At 45.6% G+C, this 27,713-nt stretch overlaps 1 protein-coding gene and 1 long non-coding RNA gene across 12 annotated transcripts in view; one reads left to right on the plus strand and one right to left on the minus strand.

Annotated features, from left to right (window-relative positions):
* Positions 1 to 436: 436 nt before the first annotated feature.
* Positions 437 to 27,713, minus strand: part of NIN (ninein) — a 146,967-nt gene continuing 119,690 nt past the window's right edge. For 3 of the 11 annotated variants that reach the window (XM_081190882.1, XM_081190880.1, XM_081190877.1), the window contains 4 exons: positions 25,878 to 25,979; positions 20,369 to 20,563; positions 1,784 to 1,897; positions 437 to 892 (listed from right to left, as the gene is read on the minus strand). In XM_081190882.1, the coding sequence (XP_081047008.1) occupies positions 683 to 892; positions 1,784 to 1,897; positions 20,369 to 20,563; positions 25,878 to 25,979 (621 nt within the window). In that variant the 3' untranslated portion in view covers positions 437 to 682. Of the gene's footprint in view, positions 893 to 1,783; positions 1,898 to 12,054; positions 12,660 to 20,368; positions 20,564 to 23,219; positions 23,281 to 25,877; positions 25,980 to 27,713 lie in introns of those variants that run through there. The other 8 variants (XM_081190879.1, XM_081190878.1, XM_081190874.1 and 5 more) reach the window with 8 other exon arrangements.
* Positions 6,152 to 11,864, plus strand: LOC308587667. The gene is made up of 3 exons (XR_014008511.1): positions 6,152 to 6,484; positions 6,693 to 6,837; positions 11,365 to 11,864. It is a non-coding gene; the product is annotated as an uncharacterized lncRNA (long non-coding RNA).

Raw genomic sequence — 27,713 nt, forward strand, 5'->3', positions numbered from 1 at the left:
TGCCTGTCTCCTTGCAGACACACAGAAGGAATTATCCTGCCCTCATGGGCACATTCCAGCCAGGATCCTCAGGGGGTGTGTGAAGCAGGGCTGGGGATGGGCTGTGGCCAGAGGGGCATCTAGAGAGGCAAGGATGGGGTGCAATTGGTTCCCAGGCCTGTGGCTCCCCACCCTTGACTGAACATCCTCCAGGCTTGGCTCACCTTTCTGAGCAACGTGGCCCTGTGGGCAGTGATGCTTGTGGGCTACGGGGCGCCCTGAGGTCCACGTTTGGATCCTGGCCCTGAGATTCCCTGAAGAGATCCATCTCCAGGCCTCCCCTTCATCCCCAAGAGCCTGAGGTTCAAATCTCCCTTGTCCTCAGCTGGTCCTCTCTGCTCTGGCCGCGTCCCATCTGTTTTCTCACCTCCGCTGCCCCATCAGAGCTCTGGGCTTTTCCTGAACCCCCTGATGAGAAGGTAAGCCTCAGTCTGGCCACCTTCTAGGGCTGGCAGAGCAACATTGCGCCACAAGGCATGTGGGGATAATGTGCACCCGAGAACAGAATCAGGGTTTCTTTGGGGCAGAGAAGGAACAGCCCAAAGGGCAGCCGTTGTCACTAATCTTAAAAAGGCAGCGTTGAAAAGTCAGCTTTAAGTAAAGTGCGTCCCCAGCTGTGCAGAGACAGGCGGGTATGGCTTTGCTAAGACCCCAGCTGAGCCGCGGAGCCCAAGGTGGGTGAGGTCAGGTTCTTGACGATCCGGCCAAGGTTGGCAATCTTTTCTTCCAGCAAGTAGTTCTTCTTCTCCACAGTCTTCTGCCTCCTCTCGGTCATCTCCAGGGCCTTCAGGAGCTGGGCGTTCTCCACAAAGAGGTCCTTCACCATCTCATCGGCTTTCGTGTTCTTGGCAAGCTGGAAAACACAGGCGGCAAATGAGGGCTTGCTCCCCAAGGGTGCAAAAACAAGGTCTGTGTTCTGTAACGCTCTGCCCTGACCCCACAACCCCAGGTGCTCATCCCAACTCAACCCGAAATATTCTTGTTGTGTGCTTTTTAAATGTTTGGTTGTAATTGGCTTAAAAGAAGAAAAGGGAAATTCCTCACGTTTCTAGATCCAGGTTTGGGACAAATACTCTCTCGATGAGAGGCAAGCAAAGAAAAGTGTGCAAATATAATTTGTTAGACTTTACAATATCCCCTTCTAAGTTTCTTTCCAAAGTTCCCCTTTCTTCCCTTAGCATTGAAAGAGACCACCTGTTTGGTAAGTTAAAAATGCTTTACTTACTAACTCTTCAAAGGTCAGATTCATATGCTTTTCCATACAGCAGCAAGACAACACAGGCAGCAAAACTTAGTTTCAAAATTGATAAATGTTTCTAAATTATTTGTATAGAAACAGAAAGACGACTTGGTAAAGCCACACGGTCTGGGCTTAGATCAATCAGCCCAGACAATTCACCCAGTTTTGCCATTTTTTTCACCCAAAGTGAGGGGTGGGGGGTGACCTAGCAAAGCCTAGGAGGATGGCTTAGTCTGTGGTCTTAACCCCTTCATGCCTTTACTAGAGCTAAGCATGCTGGTTATTTGCAGCTGATATTTATCCCACATATTGGTGATTCCCTGAGCTGTTGAGGAACCATCGCTCGATGACTGAAACAGGAGCGGGAACCATTTGCGTTCCAGTTGTTGCTGGACTCCAACTCCCATCAGCCCCAGAAGCCAGCATGACCAGTGGTCAGGGATGATGGGAATTAGAATCCTGCAACGACAGGTTAGCTGCTCCAGATCGAGGGCAAAGGCTCACCTGTTCTTTCAGCTGATTGACTTTGTCTTGGAGCAGCCTCTTCACCAGTCTCAGCTGCTGTTCAACATCCATCATGCGCTTTTCCATGGTTTGGAGCAGACGCTCTTGTCCCCCCTAAAATGGAATAGAAGGGCACTTTATGACGACTCAGTCCTGCAGGGCAATTAACTGGTATTTTTCAAAATTAGTTTTTATTAAAGATTTTCTTGTGTTGCAAAACAAATAACAAGGAAAAGAACAATTTAAAATACACACCCCAAATAAACAACACCCACCCAAGTTGAAACCCCATTCCATGGGTGTAGCCAGAATTTAGGGGGCGGACAGGCATGGGAGGGGGCAGAACTGAGCTCTTGCAATGTGACTGGCCATTTAGTTACAGTAAGTATTTTGATATGCCTGTTGTCTTTGTCCATGGAGTTTTCTTGGCAGGGATACTGGAGTGGCTTGCCGGTTCCTGCTCCAGGTGAATTTGAATTCTGGTGCTGGAGGAGACTCTGGAGAGTCCCATGGACTGCAAGAAGATCAAATCTCTCCATCCTTAAGGAAATCAGCCCTGAGCGCTCACTGGAAGGACAGATCGTGAAGCTGAGGCTCCAATACTTTGGCCACCTCATATGAAGAGAAGACTCACTGGAAAAGACCCTGATGTTGGGAAAGATGGAGGGCACAAGGAGAAGGGGACAACAGAGGATGAGATGGTGGGACAGTGTTCTCGAAGCTACCAGCATGAGTTTGACCCAACTGCGGGAGGCAGTGGAAGACAGGAGTGCCTGGCGTGCTCTGGTCCAGGGGGTCACGAAGAGTCGGACACAACTAAACGACTAAACAACAACAACAAGCCAAGTTAAAACCCCATTCCATGGGTGTAGCCAGAATTTAGGGGGCAGGCAGGCGGCAGCGGGGGGGGGGGGGGTTAGGGTCTCTGCAATGCGACTGGTCATTTAGTTACAGTAAGTACAGTATTTTCATCCTTTTACTTGATTTGGGTGGCAGCTGCCTCCCTGCACCCACTGGCTACATCCCTGTCCCATTCCCACTAAAACCATCATTTTAACACAAGGGGGCTGGCCCATGCCCTCATTCCATTCCCAATGTGCCACCCCCAAGAGGGACAACTCCCTTTGGTGGCAGCCCCTCCCCCAGGGCAGGTGGGCTTTATAGAACTGCCCCAGCGCCCAGCTGGGGGCAGCAAGTGTTTCCGATGCTGCCTGCCTGCACAGGGTGCTGGTAGCTTGATGATTGGAGTTGTAGTACGACAACATCTAGAGAGCCACAGGTTTCCCCCCCCCCCACCTCTCATCTGTGTTGTCCAGCATCTTGTTTGCAGCCGTGACCGGCCAAAAGATGATGGGAAACCCAAAACAGCCCTCCCCTGTCGTTCGCCCCTCCAGAATGTTATCTCAGGATAGGCTGCCTCTGTACATGGAAGCTCCTTTTAACTTGTGGTGGTTTGTAGCAGTTGAAAGACCTTTCTCCCATGGATTGGCCCAGTCCCCCTTTGGAAGCCAGCTGAGCTGGCGGACATCATCTCAGGAAGTGGCAGCAAATGCCGTAACTTGCTTACTGCTCTGCGTGAAAGGTCTTTCTGCCAGTCAGTCCTACTGGATGATCCCTGGCCTTATGAGAGGAGAAAAACATCTCTATCTGCTTTCTCTACACAATGCATAATTTTATAAATTATATTTATAATTGTTGTTGGCGTCCCATCACCCTTCTTTCTAAAATGAAAGCCCCAAAACGTCATAATAATAATAATAAAATAATAATAATAATAATACTACAGTGGTTCCTCGGGTTACATACGCTTCAGGTTACACACTCCACTAAGCCAGAAATAGTGCTTCAGGTTAAGAACTTTGCTTCAGGATAAGAACAGAAATCGTGCTCTAGCGGCGCGGCAGCAGCAGGAGGCCCCATTAGCTAAAGTGGTGCTTCAGGTTAAGAACAGTTTCAGGTTAAGTATGGACCTCCGGAACGAATTAAGTACTTAACCCGAGGTACCACTGTAATAATAATAATAATAATTTTCTTCGTATCCCTCCCTCCCCGGCCAAAACCGGGCTCAGGACGGCTAACATCAAATATATAACATTGGTATGAAATCAAACAATAATTAAATTACCTCCTAAAAACAGGATCACATTAAAATATAATTAGATGGCTTTCCGCAGGATTAGGGTTGGGAACAGTAAATGCTCATCAGGCCCAACTGTTCTTATATGTGCCTGTGAGAATGCTGGAAGGCCTTTTTCATAGTAATTCTTATACAAAAAGAGAGGGGGAATCAGGCTGAGCCCTGACCAAAGGCCAGGCGGAACAACTCTGTCTTGCAGGCCCTGCGGAAAGATGTCAAATCCTGCAGGGCCCTGGTCTCTTGTGGCAGAGCATTCCACCAGGCCGGGGCCACGACCGAAAAGGCCCTGGCTCTGGTCAAGGCCAGTCTGACCTCCCTGGGGCCTGGGATCTTCAGGGTGTTGTCATTTGTGGACCTTAAGGTCCTCAGCGGGGCATACCAGGAGAGGCGGTCCCGTAGGTACGTGGGTCCTAGGCTGCATAGGACTTTAAAGGTCAAAACAGCACCTTAAACCTGACCCTGTACTCCACCAGGAGCCAGTGCAGTTGGTTAAGCACTGGATGAATGTGATCCCATAGCGAGGACCCTGTAAGGAGTCTCACTGCGGCACTCTGCACCCGCTGGAGTTTCTGGGTCAGCTTCAAGGGCAACCCCACGTAGAGCGAGTTACAGTAGTCAAGCCTCGAGGTGACTGTCACATGGATCACTGTGGCCAGATCAGGGCGAGAAAGGGAAGGGAACAACTGCTTAATACGGCGGAGATGGAAAAATGCCACCTTTCCTGTGGCTGCAACCTGCACCTCCAGTTCCAGGCAGTTCCTGCTTATCACGCATTCATCCCAATACCTTTGCGGTGAAGTTAGATGTTGTTGCAATGTCGCCAAAGCCTTTCTCCCCAATCTCCATGATTTCACATGAACTATTTCAGGGTTTCATTCCAATCTCTGGCTTGAAAATTGATGAGCCACGACCGAGTGCATTCTGGCTCGCTGCTTAATCCTCTGTCACTTGGTTTACTGCACCAAACAATGCAGAAACCAAGCTCTCGCTCTCTCTCCCTGGTCAAATCTAAATAAAAAATTAAAAAATAGTCCAGTAGCACGCGGGTGGCGCTATGGGTTAAACCACAGAGCCTAGGACTTGCCGATCAGAAGGTCAGCGGTTCGAATCCCCACAATGGGGTGAGCTCCCGTTGCTCAGTCCCTGCTCCTGCCAACCTAGCAGTTTGAAAGCATGTCAAAGTGCAAGTAGATAAATAGGTACCGCTCTGGCGGGAAGGTAAATGGCTTTTCCGTGCGCTGCTCTGGTTCGCCAGAAGCGGCTTAGTCATGCTGGCCACATGACCCGGAAGCTGTACGCCGGCTCCCTCGGCCAATAAAACGAGATGAGCGCCGCAACCCCAGAGTCGACCACCTTTTACCTTTACCTTAGAGACCAACTAAGTTTGTTCTGGGTGTAAGCTTTCGTGTGCATGCACACTTCTTCAGATACACTGAAACAGACCCTTATATATAGTGGGATCGTGTTTTTCTCAGGAGGGTAGTAGGAGATGGGAGATTGACTCAATGGCTATGGTAAACCTGTTGACGACTGTTAACGACTGCAATTACCGGTAGTCCTACAGGAAAAAGCAAGGGAGATAATGGATTCTTGTCTCCCTACACATGCTAAAGATATTTTGGTCATCTGTATACCATTCCTTCCTTGCTTTTTCCTGGTGATATTTCTGTTTCAGTGTATCTGAAGAAGTGTGCATGCAAACAAAAGCTTATACAGTGGTACCTCGGGTTAATTCGTTTCGGAGGTCCGTACTTAACCTGAAACTGTTCTTAACCTGAAGCACCACTTGACCTAATGGGGCCTCCTGCTGCTGCTGTGCCGCCGGAGCACGATTTCTGTTCTCATCCTGAAGCATAGTTCTTTACCTGAAGCACTATTTCTGGGTTAGCGGAGTCTGTAACCTGAAGTGTGTAACCTGAAGCGTATGTAACCCGAGGTACCACTGTACCTAAAACCAGGGGCATCTTACCCATAGAGGCTAGTGGCACCGGGCGCCAGGGCGCCAAGTTCTGTAGGGCGCCTGGGAAGAGGCAGAGGCTGGACACGGCGCCTCTTGCCATCAGCTCACCGCCCTCGCCTGCCTCTGCCATGCCGAAGCAGCGTCGCGCCCGGAGCCTCCAGCTGAGCCGGAAGGCGCTGTCTCCAGCCTCTGCCTCTTCCCCGCCGGAGGAGCCACCCTCCAGCTGCTGCCCGCCTCCTCCAGCCTCGCCGGCAGCGCTGTCCTCCCTAAAAAACTCTGGGAAACGTGTGTGTGCGCGTGCCGTAGGGAGCTTTGCACCACGGCGCCAGATATGCTTAAGACGGCACTGCCTAGCACAAACTTACCGTATTTTTCGCTCCATAAGATGCACTTTTTTGTCCTAAAAAGTAAGGGGAAATGTCTGCGCGTCTTATGGAGCGAATGCGTGGCCCCTGAAGCTGAATTGCCCAGGGGCATAAAGAAGATCCTTTTTTTTTTTTTTGAAAGAGGGAAGTGGGTGTTGAAACAAAGCCGCTGATCGTTTGCCGATCGGGAGAGAGATAAGGGACGCTAGAGATAAAGGAGGCTGCCTGGGAGGGGGGAGGTAAAGACAGCAAACTTGCAAAGGGTGGAATCAGTAAGACTAAAGCAATAAGGAGAGAAATTAGAAGAAAAGGAGGAGCAAAAAACGGCTCCAGCTAAGGAAAAGACACTAAGGCAAACAAGAGGGAAGGGGGTGTTGAAAGGAAACAGCTGATTGGTCGGATTGGGAGAGAGATAAGGGATGCTAGAGGCTGCCTGGGAGGGGGGAGGTAAAAGCCCATGGATCCTCAGAATTTTTGCACTGGGTCACCCCAAATTCACCATCAGATCACATAGCATGTCCATGGCTACAGCCTGCACCAAAAGAATCACACACCCACAGTTTCCTGGGGCCGCAATGGTGCAAAAAATGTGGTTACAAAGCACGGATCCAGGAAGACGAATTCAAAATCACAACTGCCTTTAGACTGGGTAAAAAGCAAGATAGAAAGACACCGAGAGATTGTCTGATCACACTCAGATCTAAGGAGGAAAGAGATAAAATTTTAGGACTACACTTTGAAAAGGCCTTGCAAATTGGAAATTCAGCTGTACAGATCTTTAAAGACATACCAAAATACATTTTGGATTTAAGAAACTTCTACAAGGACTTGGTTCTTTTGTTAAAGAAAAATTCTATCCGCTTCAGGTGGGAGTTCCCACAAGGACTGTCATTTGACTACAAGGCAAAGAAAGTGAAAATAAAGACAATTCAAGACAAAGACAAATTTTTGGCAAGATACCAGGAGGACCTACAGAAGGGGACTGTGGACGTACTTGCAGAACAGAGGAGAGCATTGGATATCCTGAATCTCTCGATTGGACAAAAACCACCACCATCAGAAGAAGAGCAACAACTTGGAGCTGTCGGAGGAGCCTTAAGAAAATAGCAAGATGGCTCTACAATTCCTTAGCTGGAATTGTAATGGGCTCAATGGGCCTTTGAAGAGAAGACAAGTATTCCATATATTGAATAGAGAACAACTGGACTTGATATGTTTACAAGAAACCCACATAACCAGAGCCCATAGGAGACTACTCACAAATAAAAGGCTGGGACAAGAATTTATTTCATCAGATAAAGTTAAGAAGAGAGGAGTGGTAATATATGTGAAGGAGAAATGGGCTCCAAAAATGATATTCAAAGATGAACAAGGGAGATACCTGGCTGTGGAGATACAAGTACAAGGAGAAAAATTTCTAGTTGTGGGAATTTACGCACCGAATGAAGGCAAATCTGACTTCTTTAAGAGACTCCATGAAACTTTGATGGACTATCTGGATTACAATATGATAATCATGGGAGACATGAATGGTGTGGTCTCCACTAATATGGATAAGGCACAAAGACTAACAGTCACCAAAGAAGGGAGGCTCCCTAAGACTTTTTTCGAAATGACTGAAAATATGGATTTGATAGACATTTGGAGAACAAGGAACCCTCTGGAGAGAGAGGGAACCTTTTTCTCCCAAGCAATGATGACCTGGACCAGAATTGATCAAATCTGGGTTACTAGTGGAATGGCTCCAAAGATTAAGAAAGTGGAAATCTGCCCAAAAACTTGCTCCGACCATAACGCCGTGAAGATGGAGATGAAACTTACAATAACTGGTCAATTTAGATGGAGAATGAATGACACCCTCTTTCGAGATAAGGAGATTCTCAAGAAGGCCCAAAAGACTCTAAAAGACTATTTTGAAATAAATTTGAGGACCGACGTGGAGAAAAGAGTGATCTGGGACGCAAGTAAAGCTGTTATGAGAGGATTTTTGATTCAACAAAATTCAATAAAGAGGAAAAAACAAAATGAGAAAAAAGAGAAGATCTTGGAAATGATAAAGGAAGCAGAGAGGAAATTAAGAACAAAACCAAAGTCTCAGGACATTTTAAGAGAGATCAAGTTATATCAAACTCAATATATGGAATTGATGAACCAAGAGATTGAATGGAAGATAAAGCAAATGAAGCAAAAGACTTTTGAATCAGCAAATAAATGTGGCAAACTTTTGGCATGGCAATTGAAGAAAAGGCAGAAACTAAATACAGTTACAAGCCTAGAGGTGGATGGAAAGAACATATCTAAACCCAATGAAATTAGAAATTGCTTTTTAAGTTATTTTAAAAAACTCTACACCCAAGGCCCGCAAAATGAAGAAGATATAGACAAATTCCTTGGAAGATACGGATTACAAAATATCTCTCAGCAAAGTAAGATGGACTTGAACCAGAGAATCTCAGAACAAGAGATAGAGGCTGCCATTCAGAATATGCAACTGGGCAAATCTCCGGGACCAGATGGACTGACTTCTAGATACTACAAATCGCTGAAGGAATGGCTGATTCAACCACTAAGAGAAGTTTGTAATGAGATTCTTGAGGGAAAAAGGGCACCTGAATCGTGGAAAGAGGCATATATTTCACTCATACCAAAGTCAGAGACTGAAAAGACCCAACTCAAGAACTACCGCCCAATATCACTCCTTAATGTGGATTACAAAATTTTTGCAGACATTTTGGCAAAAAGATTTAAAAGAGTTTTGATGGAGAAGATTCATAAAGACCAAGCAGGCTTTCTCCCTAAAAGACACCTAGCAGATAATGTAAGGAATGTAATAGACATCTTGGAAAAGCTGGAGGTGAATATAAACACTAAAGCAGTATTGATCTTTGTGGATGCGGAGAAAGCCTTTGATAACATCTCTTGGAGTTTTATGAGGAAGAATCTTCATGGGATGGGGGTAGGCCAGGGTTTTGAGAATGGTATGGCTGCAATATATTCTGAACAAAAAGCTAAACTGATTGTAAATAATGTTGTGACTGAGGAACTTAAGATAGAAAAAGGAACACGACAGGGGTGCCCAATTTCCCCATTACTTTTCATTTCGGTTCTGGAGGTGTTGCTGAATATGATAAGAAATGACCAGCAGGTCAAAGGTGTGCAGGTCGGAGCTAAACATTATAAGTTAAGAGCGTATGCAGATGACCTAGTATTGACTTTGCAAGAGCCAAACACTAGTACGAAAAGGGTCTTAGAAATAATACAACAATTTGGCCAGGTAGCTGGATTTAAGTTGAATAAGCAAAAAACTAAAGTTTTAGGGAAAAACCTAACAGATATGGAAAAGGAGAAATTTCAGGAGGAAACAGGTTTGACAGTGGTCAAGAAGGTGAAATACCTAGGGGTTTACTTAACACCTAAGAATGTCAATTTGTATAAGGACAATTATGAAAAATGTTGGTCAGAAATTAAAAAAGATTTAGAAATATGGTCAAATCTGAAACTGTCAATGTTAGGCCGAATTGCAGTAATTAAAATGAATGTATTGCCTAGAATGTTATTTTTGTTTCAGACCTTGCAGATTCTTGACAAGATGGAATGTTTTAAGAGGTGGCACAAAGACATTTCGAAATTTGTCTGGCAGGGCAAAAAGCCCCGAATTAAATTCAAAATACTGACTGACGCTAAAGAAAGAGGGGGGTTTGCCCTGCCGGACTTAAAATTGTACTATGAGGCAGCAGCTTTTTGCTGGCTGAAAGAATGGATGCTCCTCGAGAACACGGACATCTTGGATCTGGAAGGTTTCAATAATGCTTTTGGTTGGCATGCATATCTTTGGTATGACAAAGTTAACAGTACTTTTAAAAATCACATTGTTAGAAAAGCATTATTTAATGTTTGGTTAAGATATAAAGACCTATTGGAAAATAAAACCCCTAGATGGGTGTCACCAGTGGAGGCTAAAGCAGTGAAGAAACTCAATATGGAGGTCGGATGGCCGAAGTATTGGGAAATTTTAGAACAGGATGGAGACAAGTTTAAACTACAAAGTCAGGAGAAATTGAAGCACAAAGTAGAAAATTGGTTTCAATATCGCCAAATAATGGAATTTTTTAAACAGGATAGGAAAATCGGTTTCCAGGTGGAGAAATCAAAACTAGAGACCGAATTGTTAGAACCCAATACTAAGAATTTATCTAGAATGTATAACTTGCTGTTGAAATGGAACACACAGGATGAAACAGTTAAATCGGCTATGATTAAGTGGGCGCAGGATGTTGGACATAACATTATGTCAGATGACTGGGAATGGTTATGGAACACCGGTATTAAATTTACGGCATGTAATGCCTTAAAGGAAAACATTATGAAAATGGTTTACAGGTGGTACATGACCCCAGTCAAACTGGCAAAAATCTACCATTTGCCCGATAATAAATGTTGGAAGTGTAAAGAGACTGAAGGTACTTTCTATCACCTTTGGTGGACATGCCCGAGGATAAAGGCCTTCTGGGAAATGATCTATAATGAAATGAAAAAGGTACTTAAATGTACCTTTCTTAAAAAACCAGAGGCCTTTCTCTTGGGCATTGTCGGCCAATTGGTGACAAAGAAAGATAGAAATTTCTTTATGTATGCCACAACAGCAGCAAGAATACTCATCGCAAAGTATTGGAAGACACAAGATTTACCTACTCTGGAAGAATGGCAGATGAAAGTGATGGACTATATGACATTGGCTGAGATGACAGGCAGAATCCGTGACCAACGAAAAGAGACGGTGGAAGAAGAATGGAAAAAATTTAAAAGCTATCTTAAGGACTACTATAAACTGAATGAATGTTAAAATGTTGTGGTTGCCAGAAGCAATAGGGTACAGGGATACAAGGTTAGATAATAAAAGAGAACTAAGATGACAGAGATTAGAAAGTAACAATTGGGAGTTGCTAGTTGAAATATGGACATTGGGATGCAGAGAGGGGGGGTATGGGGAAGTCCAAGAAAAGAGGTTTATGAAAATATCTTTGAAACTATTCGTGTATGTTTGTCATTTTTTGTGTTTGTTTGTTTTTCTTAAAAATGTTGTAAAACCAATAAAAATTTATTAAAAAAAAAAACAAAGCACGGATCCACATGGATCCTCAGGATTTTTGCATTGGGTCACCCCAAATTCACCATCAGATCACATGCCTGTGGCCACAGCATGAACCACAAAAATCATACATCCAGTTTCATTCAGAATATTTTTTTTCTTGTTTTCCTCCTCTAATAACTAGGTGCGTCTTATGGTCAGGTGCATCTTATGGGGCGAAAAATCCGGCGGTTGGTCTCTAAGGTGCTACTGGACTATTTTTTAATTTTTATTTCGAATGCGTCAGACCAACATGGCTACCTACCTGAACCTGGTTAAATCTGACTGTTGCTTCAGATTCAGCCTTTCCAATTAAGACTTTAGCCTAATAGTTACAATAAGCCCTAAGGCAGGGAGTGAGGAACCTCTTTCAAGCCGGGGTCCGCATTCCCTTCTGAGCAATGTTCCAGGGGCCAGCTGCCGGTGGTGGGCGGGGCAAGAGGTAAAAGTGGGTGGAGCAACATACATTTCTACAATAGGGGTGTGGCCTGAGGAGAATTCCAAGGGCCTGGAGGGCATAGCTGTCAACCTCCCCCTTTTTTAAAGGAAATTTCCCTTATTCCGAATAGGATTCCTCGCAAGAAAAGGGGAAAGTTGACAGCTACGCTGGAGGGCCAGATTGAGCCCCTGGACTGGAGGTCCCCCCCCAATGGTTTAGTAAGAGAAGAAGACACACACATATTTAAAATGTGTATTTTATTTGTCCAATTAAAATAAAAAAGTGTAGCTCTTTCCCCGCTTAAAAAGTATTGATACATCTTGTACAAAACTTTGTATAAATAACCCAAATTTTCTCCTTCAAATCCAATATATAAAAAATTTGTACCTTTTCGTTCAAAAAATAGTTACAGCATAAAATTTGAGGGCAAAAAAATAACGTTTCTCTTTCCAAACTCCCCTGGATAAGCAATTTTTAAATAACATAAATAAATTTAAAAAAAACCAAATGATTCATAAGAAATTTAAGGGGAAAAAATAGACAATAACGTGCGATTCTCTTTTTTTTTTCCCCCACGCACAAAAAGAAACAAAAATAGATTATGAGGAAAAATAAATAAGGGGGAAGAAAACATAATACTGGAGAGGTTTTAAATTAAAATAACTTGTTTTTTTTAAAAAAACAAAGCAAAAGAAAGAAGAAAAAGCAATTTGATCCCTGGGTTTCTCCGCTTATGCCAGTATTTGTGAGTAAGGAATGAGGTGCATTTAGCAGCCAAGGGAAGTCAGAGGTGACCAATCCGTCTGTACGTATCTGCGTGAACCGATCTCTGCTCCGGAAGCAAGGCCTAGGGAGAGAAGGCAAGGAGGACACACTTCACACACAGCCTGTTGCAAAACAGCACGTCACAGTTAGTAATGCAGACAAACAGCGCCGCTTAAGCCATCGCAGCAAGACAGACACATCAGCGAGTGCTGGGGGATAAAGAGGAAAGGACAGCAAGCCCAATATTTACAGAACAGCAAGCCCGGCTCCCGGGGAATAGCAAGCTCAACATGCAGGGGAATCGCAAAGAACATTCGGTTAAAGATTAGTCTCAGCTGTGCGGAAAAGGCAAGCAGTGCAACACCCGTGTCGTTATTTCCACTTGGGGGAACTCGCCACGCAAAGCCGCTTCCGCACTTCAGAGGAGGTGGGGTTGCGGGCTTCAGGGCCCCAGCCCCGCGCGATTGGGGGGATTCCTGGCCGCGTCTCCTCCTCTATTAATGCCCCACCCTATTTTTTATTAAAGATTTCTTGGTTTACCAAAGTACTGTATTTTTCACTCTATAAGACGCACATTTCCCCCTCCAAAAATTAAGGGGAAATGTGTCTGCGTCTTATGGAGCAACGCGAAGCCTCCAAAGCGCAGTGGGAGCGCTCCCGCCGCGCTCCAGAGGCTTCGCGTTGCTTTGGCTGAATCCTGGAGAGCGAGAGGGGTCGGTGTGCATCGACCCCTCTCACTCTCCAGATAGCCGCCTGAAGCCTCCGGAGCACGGCAGGAGCTCCCGTTGCGCTCCGGAGGCTTCAGGTTCCTTTCGCTGAAGGGTAGGTGCCCCTTCAGTTAAGGCGCAGCGCCTCTTCAGCGAAGCGGGAGGAGAAATGGAAGGGGCTCTGTTTCTCCTGCTACTTCGCTGAAGGGGTGCTGAGCAGAGAGGGGGAGATTTTTTTCCCTTGTTCTCCTCTTCTAAAGCAAGGTGCGTCCTGTGGTCAGGTGCGTCCTATAGAGCGAAAATTACGGTATGTGCAATGTCTCTTTTTCCAAGTTGCATTTTCTACAGATCAGTTTCATTGGTTGAGACATGAGCGTTACATTAGGAAGAAAAGGGGGAAAGAGGTGGAGGGGGCCATGGTGGGTGGGGGTGGAGTCGGGGGGGCAATGTTTCTACAGTGGTGCCCCGCAAGACAAATGCCTCGCAAGATGGAAAACTCGCTAGACGAAAGAGTTTTCCGCTTTGGAGGTGCTTCACAAAACAAATTTCCTATGGGCTTGCTTCGCAAGACGACAATGTCTTGCGAGTTCCTGCTGGTTTTTTTCCCTTTCCCCCCTTTTTCTAAGCCGCTTATCAGCTGATCCAATCAGCAGATAAGCCGCTAAAACCCGCTAAAACCCGCTAATAGCGCTAATCCGCTAATCCTTCAGTGGGCTTGCTTCGCAAGAAGAAAAAACCGCTAGACGAAGAGAATCACAGAACGGATTATTTTCGTCTTGCGAGGCACCACTGTATTTTACTTAATGCATGTGTGGGGTTTTGTGTCAGTGTCGCTTGTGCGGGTTCTCTCTGCTATTCGCTTGTGTTCCTTTGGTGGTGAGAGAGGTTGGGGTTGGCCAAGGTGTGGTTGTTCATCTGTGATTGGCTGTGGTGAACTTTGTTCTCATGTGTGCGTGGGGTGTGTGGGTGTGTGGGTGTGTGTTTTTGAATCAGGTTAGCCATATTGATTTGTATGCTGTTGGTGGATTCTTGTCGTCGTCTTGTTGGGCTGTCGAAACAAAATAAAAAAATTCCTTCCAGTAGCGCCATAGAGAGCAACTAAGTTGTTCAGTTTCTGTTAATTGGTTCTCGTGGGAAACTTGCAGATTCTAGCTTCACCAATTAACTCAAGCTGGTGTCAATTTACTCTTGGCAGAAAGCCCAGGTCTGCTTGACCTAGAAACTACTCACTCTGATTGGTTAACGAGCAGCACTCAACTCTGTTATCTAGGGATTGCTAGCACAGTTTGATGTGAGGTGTGTTAGGAGTTAGAAGTGCTGTGTATGGTTATGAGAGAGAGAGAGAAAGAGAGGGTTTATTTTTGCTTTTATTTGTATGCAGAAACTCTGCTGGTTTTATTTTCTCCTTTTAATAAATCCTGTAAATAGTTATTCTGAGTCTAGCTGACTAGTCATTACTGCCGCAACTAGCTTCTTCGCTGTGCAGGAAAACTCTGCTACGTTTGGGCTAAAGCCAATAGGGCTATGCCTGACACTCCAAAGTTCCATGAGGTTATGGGCATTGTGCTGCCAGCCTGAGTTGTGGTGGTGTCAGCATCAACGGCGTTGGTTCCAGTAGTTCCAGAAGTTGTTGTTCTCTGGCTGGTTCCTGACCGTGGTGAGCTGGTGACGCAGTGGACACAAGGACAACAGCTGCAGCGTGTGAGTGCTGGGTGCTGTGGTTCCTGTTTTCTCTCTCGGTGGTCGTGAGTAGCTGGTTCCGGGTTCCAGGGACATCGCTCTCAAGATGGCCTCACAACCAGTTCAGATGGCTTTTGAGCGTCTGAATGACTCCAATTACTTGCTGTGGTCGGAACGCATGCAGGCAGTGCTGCAGAGGGATCGTCTCTGGCAAGTGGTGAGTAAGTTTCCTACGAAGCCTGATGATGAAGACCTCGATAAAGACCAAAGAGCAAGGGCCACAATTGTCTTGGGGCTGGAAGATTCCCAGTTGCCATATGTGAGGGGAATCAAGACAGCTAGAGGTGTGTGGCAAGCACTTAAAGAACTCCATGTGCGTGAGACAGCGGTTTCCAAGCTGTTCATTCGCAAGGCATTGTACAAGGCAATGTTACAGCCTGGGGTTACAATGCAGGAACACCTACACAGTTTACAGTTAAAGTTTACTGCGCTACAGGAAAGAGACTGTGCGTTAGACCAGCAGGAGAAGGTGGCTATTATTTTGAGTTCTCTCCCGGAAAGCTGGGATAATTTAGTTTTGTCTCTAGAAGGCATACAGGAGCGTGATTTATCAGTCAGTTACGTTACTGGGCGTTTGATTGAAGAATGGCAGAAGAGGCACGAAAGGTTGTTGGCTGCAGAGGCTTCTACAGGTGGGCGGTTTGGAAGGAGTTCTCATGCCGTGCCAGAGGTGAAGCAAAAGCAGCGTACTGGTGAGGAGTCAGCGTTTGCTGTTAGGCGTTGTTTCCGATGTGGGTCTTCAGCGCATCTAAAACGACAATGTCCGGAGTTGGTCAAGTCTCAGTTGCCGGTGCAGGAGCAGAGACAAGATCAGCAGCAGCAGCAGCGGAAAAAGAACTTCTTCAAACGAAAACAGTCGGCTCAGCTGGTGACCGGCGAGGTCAAGAGTGCTGATGAGAAACAAGCGGTCTGGGTGGTCGATTCCGGAGCATCTCGCCACATCGTGAATTCAGATGAATTGTTTGTTTCCAAGAACTCAGCACAGCGCAGCCAGGTGGCTCTAGCAGACGGAAGTACTTCCGAAGTGATTTCGGGGGGTGCAGTTTATGTTCCTTGTCTTCGTGAATGCCTGCAAAATGTACTTTGTGTGCCGTCATTAAGGAGCAATCTGATGTCTGTAGATTGTTTGCTAAAAGCTGGGTTTAAAGTGTATTTTGAAGGAGACAGTTGCATTATTAAGAAGGCTGGTGAGATTTTAGGCACTGCTAAGTCAGAGGGAGGCTTGTTTTGGCTTAAAGCAGGATCTCAAGTTGCAGCAGTAGTCAGTAAATCTCAGCCTGCAGTGAATAACAAAGCTATACATGACAACTGTGTGCACTTATTGCATAGGAAAATGGGGCATGCTTGCTGGAAAAGTGTACTAAAAATGTCTGAATTGGCTGATGGGGGTAATTTAAAGAGTTGTAACAAGTACCTTGATTGTAATGTCTGTAAAAAGGTTAAAACACACAGAGTCTCTTACCCCAGAAGTGACAGAGTTAGTGAGTCACCGCTACAGCTGGTTCACATGGACGTAATTGGTCCATTTGCTGTAAGCAGGGGTGGATCGCGCTTTTCACTAACAATTGTGGATGACGCCACACGTTATTCTTGGGTTTTTCCCATGAAGAATAAGGGTGACGTGTTCACTAAGTTTAAAGGCTGGGTGGCATCTGTGGAAAGATTTCTGTCCATTAAACTCAAAAGGATTCAGACGGACAGAGGTGGCGAATTTATGTCAAATGCCTTTAGAGATTGGTTACAAAAGCGTGGCATTGGGCATAGAAAAACGAACGTTTTTTCCCCAGAGGAGAATGGCGTTGCAGAGCGAAAAAACAGATCTTTACAAGATATGATGTTTGCCATGCTTGATGATGCTAATTTGCCCATGTCTTATTGGGGGGAGAGCATGCTCACCGCGTGTTATCTCCAAAATAGGCTCTTTCATCAAACAATAGGTACAACCCCGTACTTTAAATTGTTTCAGAAAAAACCTAAAATTGACCATTTGCATGTGTTTGGATCAAAAGCCTGGGTATTAATTCCAAAACAAATGAGAAAGAAGGGAGATCCTAAGACCAAACAGTTAGTGTTTGTGGGTTACCAGGAGCTGGGAAAAGGTTTCCGCTTTGCTGAAGGGACAAATGGCATTGTGATCTCCAGGAATGCCAGTTTTTGTGAACATAGTGGCTGGGAGAGACTACATGCCAATACTGAGGTTTGGTTTGAACCTTCCCAGGAGCTTCATGACTCTGAAGGTAAACATAGAGAATCAGAGTCTGAGGGGGAGGAAAGTTCAGATAAGAGCTCTCAAGAAAGTGGAAGACCAGTTGCTAAGCAACAAAAGAGAGGTCGTAGTTCTGAGGAGGAAAGTGGGTCAGAAGAAAAATTTTCTCCCAGAAGATCTAAAAGACAAAACAAAGGAGTGCCTCCGGTGCGTTTTTCCCCAGATACTGCAAATGTGTTTAGTGTAAGTGCAGAACCCAAGAGTTTTCAGGAGGTGCTAAAGTTACCAAAAGAGGAGGCAGAGCGCTGGAAACAGGCAATGGAGGAAGAGATGTCCTCTCTGAATGAGCACAAGGTTTTTACACCAGTAGCAGCGCCTGAGGGGGCAAAGATTGTAGGCTGCAGATGGGTGTACAAACTTAAACCTCTGGTGACAGGAGAGTACAAATACAAAGCTCGTTTAGTTGCTCAAGGATACTCTCAGAGGCCTGGAAAAGATTATGACGAGACTTTTTCCCCTACTGCTAAGGGGGACAGTGTAAGGCTGATTCTAACGCTTGGAGCAAAGAGAAAACTCCTGTTGAACCATTTTGATATTCAGACTGCATATTTACATGCACCAATATCAGAAGACCTGTATCTAGCCGAACCGCCTGGTTATGAGACAGGTTCCAATAGAGTGTTGAAATTAAACAAAGCTCTATACGGTCTCAAACAGGCTGCAAGATCTTGGAACAAATGTTTCCATGAGGCCTTAGTGTCATTTGGTTTCAAGCAGAGTACAGCTGACAATTGTGTTTATGTACGTGGTACAGGCAGTGATCAAGAGTTTTGTCTGATTTATGTAGATGATGTTTTGTATGCTTGTAAAACAGATAAACAGACTAAAAGATTTGCCAAGCAATTGTCCAGTAAGTTCAAAGTGAAAGACTTAGGTCCGGTTAGGACATATCTAGGGTTGGAAGTGTGCTGGGCCCAAGATGGCAGCTGCCTAATTAGTCAGCAGAACAAAGTTAAACAACTACTGACTACATACAGGATGCAGGATTGCAAAGGGGCAGCGGTGCCTATGGATCCAGGTTTCATAAAAACACTTCATACAGATGAGAGTCCTGAATTTGAACACCCTGATGTATATCACTCTGTAATTGGAAGTTTATTGTATATAGCACAGTGGTCCAGACCTGATATTAGCTATGCAGTAGGCATATTAAGTAGATTGGTCTCAAAACCCACACTAAATGCCTGGAAAGGGGTAAAACAAGTTCTGAGGTATCTCAAACAGACAATTGGCTATATGTTACAATTAAATTCTTCCGAGGATGAAATGTTGAGTTGCTACTGTGATAGTGACTGGGGAAATTTGCCAGATAGAAAATCTGTCACAGGACTAGTCATAATGGTCGGTGGAGCTTTAATCAGCTGGCGGTCACGCAAGCAAGACGTTGTAAGTGTGTCATCAACGGAATCAGAGTACGCCGCATTGAGTGAATTGTGCAACGAGGTGATTTATTTCAAGCATTTGTTGGCAGATTTAAATGTAAATTGTGGAGAACCAGTACAAGTTTACATTGATAATCAAGCTTGTATAACCTTAAGTAAAACAGAGGGCTTCAAATCGCGTTCAAACATATCTCTGTAAAATACCAAAATGTACGTTGCTGTGTACAAGACAATGTAATCACCTGTACTTATGTGTCAAGTGAAGAAAATGTAGCAGATGTGTTAACTAAACCATTGGCAAAGGTAAAGAACAAGCGAATGTGCAAGGGTTTAGGTTTGCTGGAAAAATAATCTCCTACATAGGTGTATTTGGAGTTAATTGTTCAGCAGAATCTGTGAGGGGGTGTTCAGTTTCTGTTAATTGGTTCTCGTGGGAAACTTGCAGATTCTAGCTTCACCAATTAACTCAAGCTGGTGTCAATTTACTCTTGGCAGAAAGCCCAGGTCTGCTTGACCTAGAAACTACTCACTCTGATTGGTTAACGAGCAGCACTCAACTCTGTTATCTAGGGATTGCTAGCACAGTTTGATGTGAGGTGTGTTAGGAGTTAGAAGTGCTGTGTATGGTTATGAGAGAGAGAGAGAAAGAGAGGGTTTATTTTTGCTTTTATTTGTATGCAGAAACTCTGCTGGTTTTATTTTCTCCTTTTAATAAATCCTGTAAATAGTTATTCTGAGTCTAGCTGACTAGTCATTACTGCCGCAACTAGCTTCTTCGCTGTGCAGGAAAACTCTGCTACGTTTGGGCTAAAGCCAATAGGGCTATGCCTGACACTCCAAAGTTCCATGATAAGTTTGTTCTTGGTATGAGCTTTCGTGTGCATGCATACTTTTTCTATTTTTATTTTGTTTCGACTATGGCAGACTGACATGGCTACCTACCTGTAACTAGAACTATTGTTGGGCTGTGTATGTGATAAAGGGGAGCCATAACAGGGTGAAGGCGTCTTCTTCTATTTGTCCCCATGTCAGTTTCAGTTTATTGGTTAATTTTCTAGTAAGGCTGTTTCCCTATTTGATACCATTGGTCCATGTTTACTTCTCACAGGTCTCTCCAGAGTCTGGCTATGATGTTTCTGGCTGCTGAAAGTAGGTGGGTTATGAGTTCTTTGTGATGTAAGTGGGCACTATTGCCTTGGAAGATGTTTAGTAGGGCCAGTTCTGGGCTAACTTGCTTAGTTATTTTGCATATTTCTCATATGGTGGTTGTCCAGAATAGTTGGATTTTGGGGTGGCCCCATTGCCTCCTGTGGGAGAGAGTTCCACAGTCCATGCGCTGCGTGAAGAAGTACTTTGCCCCACTTTGCAGAAATACAAATCCTGCGGGTTGCCCGGGACTCTGCGGGTGCCTTTTTGGCAATGAAGAGCCGGCTACAGATATTGCAAATGAACAAACGAACAAAACACTGATCACAGTAATGCAAGGGAGTCATGCTTTGGTGCAACAAAGAGAAGGATAGTATCTACGGAGCATTTTAGGGAAGACTGGGGTGGGGTTTGCAACTGGCATAAACAGAGAAAAGGGTCACCGTGATGAGAAGAGGAGAAATGGAGAGGCGCCTACTGTAGGTGAAGGCTCTCTACGCCCCAGGACCACGAAGGGGAAAGAGAAAGAGTGTGTGCATGGAGGACATACCTGGGGCATGTTTGTCTCCAAGGGCCGGTTTTCAAGCTCCTCCTGCAGGCGCTGGCACCTCCTCTCCTCCTGCAAGAACTGGCGCTGGAGCTGCTGGTACTCTTCCCAGGGGACCACAGGGCAGCCTTGCTGCTGGAGGTCGCGAGGATGCTGCGACGGGCTAAGCATCACGCTGGAGCTCGAGTGTAGCAGCTGCTGCGTGAGAGGAAAGGGGCAGGAGGGAGGGGGTTAAAGGACGCCTCGCAAGGACACGATACGATAATCTTTATTGTCATTGTCCCATATGGAACAACGAAATCAACATCAGACATTCAGAAACCAGCAAGCCTGCTATCCCAGCTATCCCAGCCTGGTTAACTTCCTAAAAACTCTGATACCCCATAATTAAATACAATATACTCCCATAGTGAAGGTGAAGGGACCCCTGACCATTAGGTCCAGTCGTGACCAACTCTGGGGTTGCAGCGCTCATCTCGCTTTACTCGCCAAGGGAGCCGGCGTACAGCTTCCGGGTCATGTGGCCAGCATGACTAAGCCGCTTCTGGAGAACCAGAGCAGCGCACGGAAACGCCGTTTACCTTCCCTATTTATCTACTTGCACTTTGACATGCTTTTGAACTGCTAGGTTGGCAGGAGCTGGGACCGAGCAACGGGAGCTCACCACGTCGCGGGGATTCAAACCACCGACCTTCTGATCGGCAAGTCCTAGGCTCTGTGGTTTAACCCACAGCGCCACCCGTGTCTCTATAGAGACTACCTTAAACGCGTTTAAAGCCAAAATCACATTTGAATAGAAACTGTTTCTCAGGCGGCTAGTCCTAGTCTTTCTAACCCTGTACCTTCTTCCAGAAGGCAGAAGCTGAAAGAGATCATTTCCGGGGTGCGCACTATCCTGCACTATCTCTGCAGCTTTCTTATGGCACCTGGAAGCATAGATTTGATCCAAGGTAGGGAGAGTGTCTCGTAAGATCAAACAGAACACCAATATCCTTGCTTAATCGCCGAGATCATCTGCAGGAGCGTCACTGGCTGTTCTTTGCGCTGGGCGGGAGACTGGTTTGACAATGAGTAACCAAGCCTTTAGGGTCACAGGTCTGCTCTTTGAAGGTCTGTGTCCCCCGTCCGCCCCCACTTTCCCCAGGAAAAAACTTTCTAATGCTTAATCAGAACAAACAGCAATTCGAGTATTTCATGGATGGCCGTTTGCTCCGATTTAGCAGGAAAGAGCGGGTTTTGGGGGGTTTTTTGCAGAGAAAGCACCAGGGCAAAAAACAAAACAAACAAACTGTTCGGACATGAAGTTTTAAAGTGCAGGCCTGTGGCTAGAAAAGGAAGCCTGGAGAATTTACTTTAGAAATCGTAATTATTGATTTATTGTGGATTGATAATTTGTTGAGTAATCTCCCTTGTACACACTGGAAATGTTAAAATAGCGTGCATGCAGGAATTGACAAGTGGATAGCTGATGGTTAAGGATTATAAGTTAAAAACAACAAAAAAAAACTATTGCAATATAAGGCTAATTGTAAGGAGTGGAATGTGAATTAGAAATAACTGGGAAAATAATGCAGCAACAAGAGGAAAATATGGACGTATCAAAAACGGAGTGCGGGAAACCAGTTTTTGGATTTTTAAAATTAAATTTGCTTCAATTTGTGGTTGATTTGTTAAAAAATGGAAAATCGATAAAAACAATTTTGGGGGGAAAAAAGGAAGTCTGGATGAGTCCATCAGCTCTGCAGGGTTTCAGACCAGGTGTCTGTCTGTCTGTCTGTCTCTGTCCTATCTCTTTTTGCACCTGGTCTGCTTTTAAGCATTTCATCTTGCTGGCTGGCTCTGCACGTGGGCTCTGGGAGAATGGAGTATTCTTTCTCTTTCCCTTCTACTGCTAGCAACAGGGCTGGCTGTAAGGGTTTGGCTTTTGTGCCTGCGCAAAACCCCTGGAACCAAACCTTCAGGTAAGATGCAATTACGCTGCGCTTAAAAACACAAAGCATTTCTCAATCGCAGCAACGTTAGAAAGCACACATTCACTGACATTCTGTGTGGAAGCCCAGAAACCCCTGCGAACTGCATTTCCTGGAGACCTCAGAAAATCTAGACATGCAAACGTCAACGTGCTCATTCCAAGAAAGGCATGCAAAAAACAAGACCATGAACGAGACCAACGGCAACTGTCACAAATGGCATTTCCAAGAATGAAAGAACAGAAAATGGGATCTCAGAGCCACTCTTCATTCCCACCCCCCAAAAAAAACTGGTTTCGAGTTTAAGAGAGCTTACCCAGTATTCCTTGTAAGATCAAACTTTAAAGCTAAGGCTTAACCTTTTTCTTTCTGAGCCTACAAGAATCAACACTGACAGCCAATATCCTTCCATTTCCCCTTTTTGCCCTTTAAAATGAAGAGCAGCTCTTTCACACAAGAGGCAGGCCAATCGTCTTTCATATTAATTCTTTAAAGAAATACCGTATTTTTTGCTCTATAAGACTTTTTCCTTCCTAAAAAGTAAGGGGAAATGTGTGTGCGTCTTATGGAGCGAATGCAGGCTGCGCAGCTATCCCAGAAGCCAGAACAGCAAGAGGGTTGCTGCTTTCACTGTGCGCAGATCGATCTCTCTTGCTCTTCTGGCTTCTGAGATTCAGAGTATTTTTTTTCTTGTTTTCCTCCTCCAAAAACTAGGTGCGTCTTATGGAGCGAAAAATACGGTAGATGGAGGGGCATTAAAGGCATGGCGCTTTCTCTCTCACACACTCATTCTCTCTCTCTCTCTCTCTCTCTCTCTCTCTCTCTCTCTCTCTCTCTCTCTCCATGCATGTGGGCTTATGGCAGTGGGAAAAGGTTTCCTCTACCTTCGCTGGCTACGTCAGGCAGAGCACTGCGCTCCTCTCTGCTAGCTCCAGCCACCGAGGTCTGGGCACAGGTTAGCCAGGAGTGGGGGGAAGCACAAGGGGGAGAGAGAAGGTTAGGGGGCTTCCGAGGTAAGAAAGAGTCAAGGGAGAAATTTGCACGGGGGGGGGGGGGGGAAAACGGCGAACCATAGGACAAGGAATATTGCGCAGAAATCAGAAGAGCTGAGGTGGGGGAGGAGACACAAATGGAGCCTCATTTTCAGGTCCACGGCCCACAACAGAATAGCATACAGGTCAGGAATGGGGGAGCCCTGATAAACTACAACTCCCATCACCCATGATAGCTGGTCACAAGAGCATCTCTGCAAATGTAGTAAACAGGAACCTGATACTTTGGAGCATATTTTCTTTTCTTGTGATTTTGGCATTTATGCCAGAAGACAATTATTAGAGGCCTTACAACTCAACAGGCTCAATTCTACGCTACCAACGGTTCAGGACCTGCTTTTGGACAGGAATGATCAAATTACTTTAATAGTGGCTGATTTTTGGAGTGCTGTCCATGTACAAAGACTGGGCCATTATCAAGAGATTTAGTGGTTCTTAACTGATGGGTGATGTGGTAGCGTTGTGTTGTATTACTGATGCAAATTGATTTTCTCTGGAGTTAAAGATCTGACTGGGACAAAGCTTGTTACGCTGAGCTCGTATTTTGCACCATTTGTATACGGTGTCTGTTTGATAATGTGTGGTTTGCTATGCCTAATAAAGGATATTTGAGTCGATAGCTGGTCACGGTGGAAGCTTGAGTCCAGCCACAAGTTAGGTCTCCCTGCCACCGCTCAACACCGATGGCTGTGCTCTACACATGCAATGCTGTGCTCAGAATCCGGCTTCTTCAAAACTTCACAGTGTCTATCTTGTTCTGCCATCTCCCCCCAGATAAAGGCAACCAGCTCAAGTTAAGAAGAGCAGGAGCAGGCCAGTGGACCACCTAGTGGTGGCATCCTGCTTGCCCAGTAGCCAACCAGATGCCGGTGAGAACCCTGGAAGCCGAATCAGAGCGCAGATCAGAGCCGGATCCTGCCGTTTCCAGGAACTGGAATTCAGAAGCATTTTGCCTTGACGTTGGGGTGGAGCGTAGCCATCAAGACTAGCACCTGAAGGAGCATTGCCCAGCCCAGACATGGAAATCCAGCTTTAGGGGCCATCTGACGGCTCCCCCACTTTGAGAAGTGAAGCCACAGAGAACCAGGCACAGGGCCTTCTCGATGGTGGCGCCCGCCCTGTGGAACACCCTCCCCTCCAATGTCAAGGAAATAAACATCTGACTTCTTTTAGAAGACAGCCGAAGGCAGCCCTGTACGGGGAGTTTTTTAATGTTTGCAGTTTTATGTGTTTTAATATTTTGTTGGAAGCCACCTGGGGTGGCTAGGACAACCTAGTCAGATGGGCGGCATATAAATATTATTATTATTATTATTATTATTATTATTATTTATTATTAACCACTGATAGCCTTATCCTCCCTGAATTTGTCCTATGTTCTTTTAAATGTTTCTTTTGCCTCTTCAAAGTGCTCTCACAGCCCTCAAACCAAGTCTTTCCTTCAGAGAAACCTTGGTAAAGCCCTGGCAGAACCCATCTCACCAGAGTGTTAGCAAGATCCCCTTCATTTTGCTGGGCATTGGTGCCATAAATCAGGAAGTGTTCTGACTCTCCTTCCTCCTTTCAAGTTCTGCCCTGGCCTTAGTGTGGTGTAGTGGTTAAGAGCGGTGGACTCGTAATCTGGTGAACCGGGTTCGCTTCCCCGCTCCTCCACCTGCAGCTGCTGGGTGACCTTGGGCCAGTCACATTTCTCTGAAGTCTCTCAGCCCCACTCACCTCACAGAGTGTTTGTTGTGGGGGAGGAAGGGAAAGGAGAATGTTAGCCGCTTTGAGACTCCTTTGGGTTTTGATAAAGCAGGATATCAAATCCAAACTCTTCTTCTCCAAGGAAGAAAAGCTCACCACTTTCTGAGTGAGACTGTTCCACCGTTGAAGAGCTCTCACTAACGTTCTTCCAGGTGTTTATGCCCAAGAAGATTAAGTTCAAAAACCGAGGTTCCACTGTACTGCCTTTCTACACAGAAGTCCCATGTACATATTTATCTTTTATCTTCTTAATTTTTTTACACATTTCACTAATTTTACAACCATTTTAACATTTCCAAACTTTACTTCCTTTCCCCTCTTTCTGCGGTTCCTTAAATTCTTTTTGAATATCTTCTGCATATCCAAATTAACTTAATTTGATCATTTATTGATCTAAATATATACTCTTATAAAATTGCAGGTTGTTGCAAGAATAATAAATGTAGATATTTATCATCACTGGTAGCTGTTGACAGATCTGTCCTCCCTGATTCTGTCTATGTGAAGCTGGTGTGTTAATTCCTCTTTGGAAAACTCAGCCAAAGACCTCTTCTTTAGCTGTATGTATTATGTTGTGAGACAATCCATCTCATAAGGACCATCATCTCATACAGCCCTGGAGTCCCCTTAGATCTGCAAGCTCAAATAAATAAACCCCCGGCCTAAATCCTCAAGCAAAACGATTCCCAGTTCATTTCTTTTCTGCGGAGCGGCATCAGCAACGCACCACCTACTGAAACAGACCTCCATCACCTGTTCGTCCCGTTTGACTTGCTTCTTCCGTAGGCCTTCGTTTTCCAGATTGACGGCTTCCAGCTCTCGCTCAAGGGAACTCATCTGGCTGATCTGTCGGGGGATTTAAGGCTCGTTTTAGGAAAGATGAGGACAGAGCGGGATTATTTCGTTTGGTTAGCTTGTTCCGCTGTGGCCAAGCACCGGTCTACGTCAAAATAGGCGAAGTGCCTACAGGAGGATATTTCCCTGCATCCAGACAGCTCCCAATAAGAGCCAACATGTGCTCTAGGGGAGACGTTCTTGGAGCAAACTGGTTGCTCCACTGTGGATCCTCTGCATGGATCTGATGGAGGGGGCAGGGCTGAGGTACAGTCGTACCTTGGTTCTCAAATGGAATCTGTTCCGCGAGTCCGTTCGACTCTGAGAACCGTTCGCAAACTAAGGCGCAGGTTCCCATTGATAGATAATTTATTACGGTCAAAGACCAGCTCGCATAACACAATAAAAGCAGCGTTCATAAAAATAAAATACCGTATTTTTTAACTCTATAAGACGCACCAGACCATAAGGCGCACCTAGTTTTTGGAGGAGGAAAACAAGAAAAAAAAATATTCTGAATCCCAGAAGCCAGAACAGCAAGAGGGATCTGGCTTCTGGGATAGCCTCTTGCTGTTCTGGCTTCTGGGATAGCCGCACGAAGCCTCTTCAGGGCAGCGGGATGAAGGCTCCCCATGCCCAGAAGAGGTTGCGCGTGGCTAAGGCAGAGGCCAGGACAGCAAGCGGGGCTCCGTTCCTGTCCTGAGGGAGAGCTATGCAGCGCCCCCTCCAGTGAAGCGGGAGGAGGAACAGAAGGGGCTCCGTTCCTCCTCCCGCTTTGCAGGAGAGGCGCTGCGCAGCTCTCCCTCTCTGCACAGTGCCATTTGCCGCATAAGACGTACTCACATTTCCCCTTACTTTTTAGGAGGAAAAAAGTGCGTCTTATGGAGCGGTATACAATCAGAGCAGATTGCAGCAATAACTCCTAAGTTAAAATCGAGATGTATACATACACCCGTACAACTGAGATTTGGGCTACCATAAAAATTGACCCTGAGGCACCCCAAAGGGGCAACTTCAGCATTTCCCTACTAAGCTATTTTATTCTAGAGGATGATCTGTGCCTACAAATCTGGGTGCAGAATCTGGCTACCAGCCAGGTCGTCTTGTGATCTTTGCCTAAGAGGAGAGAATTAAGTTTAGACTTGCAGCTTCCGATTGGCCGCAGGAGCTTCCTGCACTTGACTGGAAGCCGTGTTGGCCGTTCGGCTTCCGAAAAATATTCACAAAGCAGAACACTCACTTCCGGGTTTGCGGCGTTCAGCAGCCAAAACCGAGTACCAAGGCATTTGAGAACCAAGGTACGACTGTACTGCTCACATAAAGTAAGGTATGAAGCCAAAGAACACCCCATCCCAAAAGATGGCGACAGAGACATGAACTGAGAACATAAGAGCAAAAAAAGAGAGCTTCGCTGCTGGATCAGGCAGACGGGCCATCAAGTCTAGCATCCTGGTCTCACAGTGGCTGACCATAGAATCATAGAGTTGGAATAGACCACAAGGGCCATCGAGTCCAACCCCCTGCCAAGCAGGAAACACCATCAGAGCACTCCTGACATATGGTTGTCAAGCCTCTGCTTAAAGACCTCCAAAGTAGGAGACTCCACCACACTCCTTGGCAGCAAATTCCACTGTCAAACAGCTCTTACTGTCAGGAAGTTCTTCCTAATGTTTAGGTGGAATCTTCTTTCTTGTAGTTTGGATCCATTGCTCCGTGTCCGCTTCTCTGGAGCAGCCGAAAACAACC

Source organism: Podarcis bocagei (assembly GCF_964188305.1).
Source record: "Podarcis bocagei genome assembly, chromosome: 1".
NCBI lineage: Eukaryota > Metazoa > Chordata > Lepidosauria > Squamata > Lacertidae > Podarcis > Podarcis bocagei.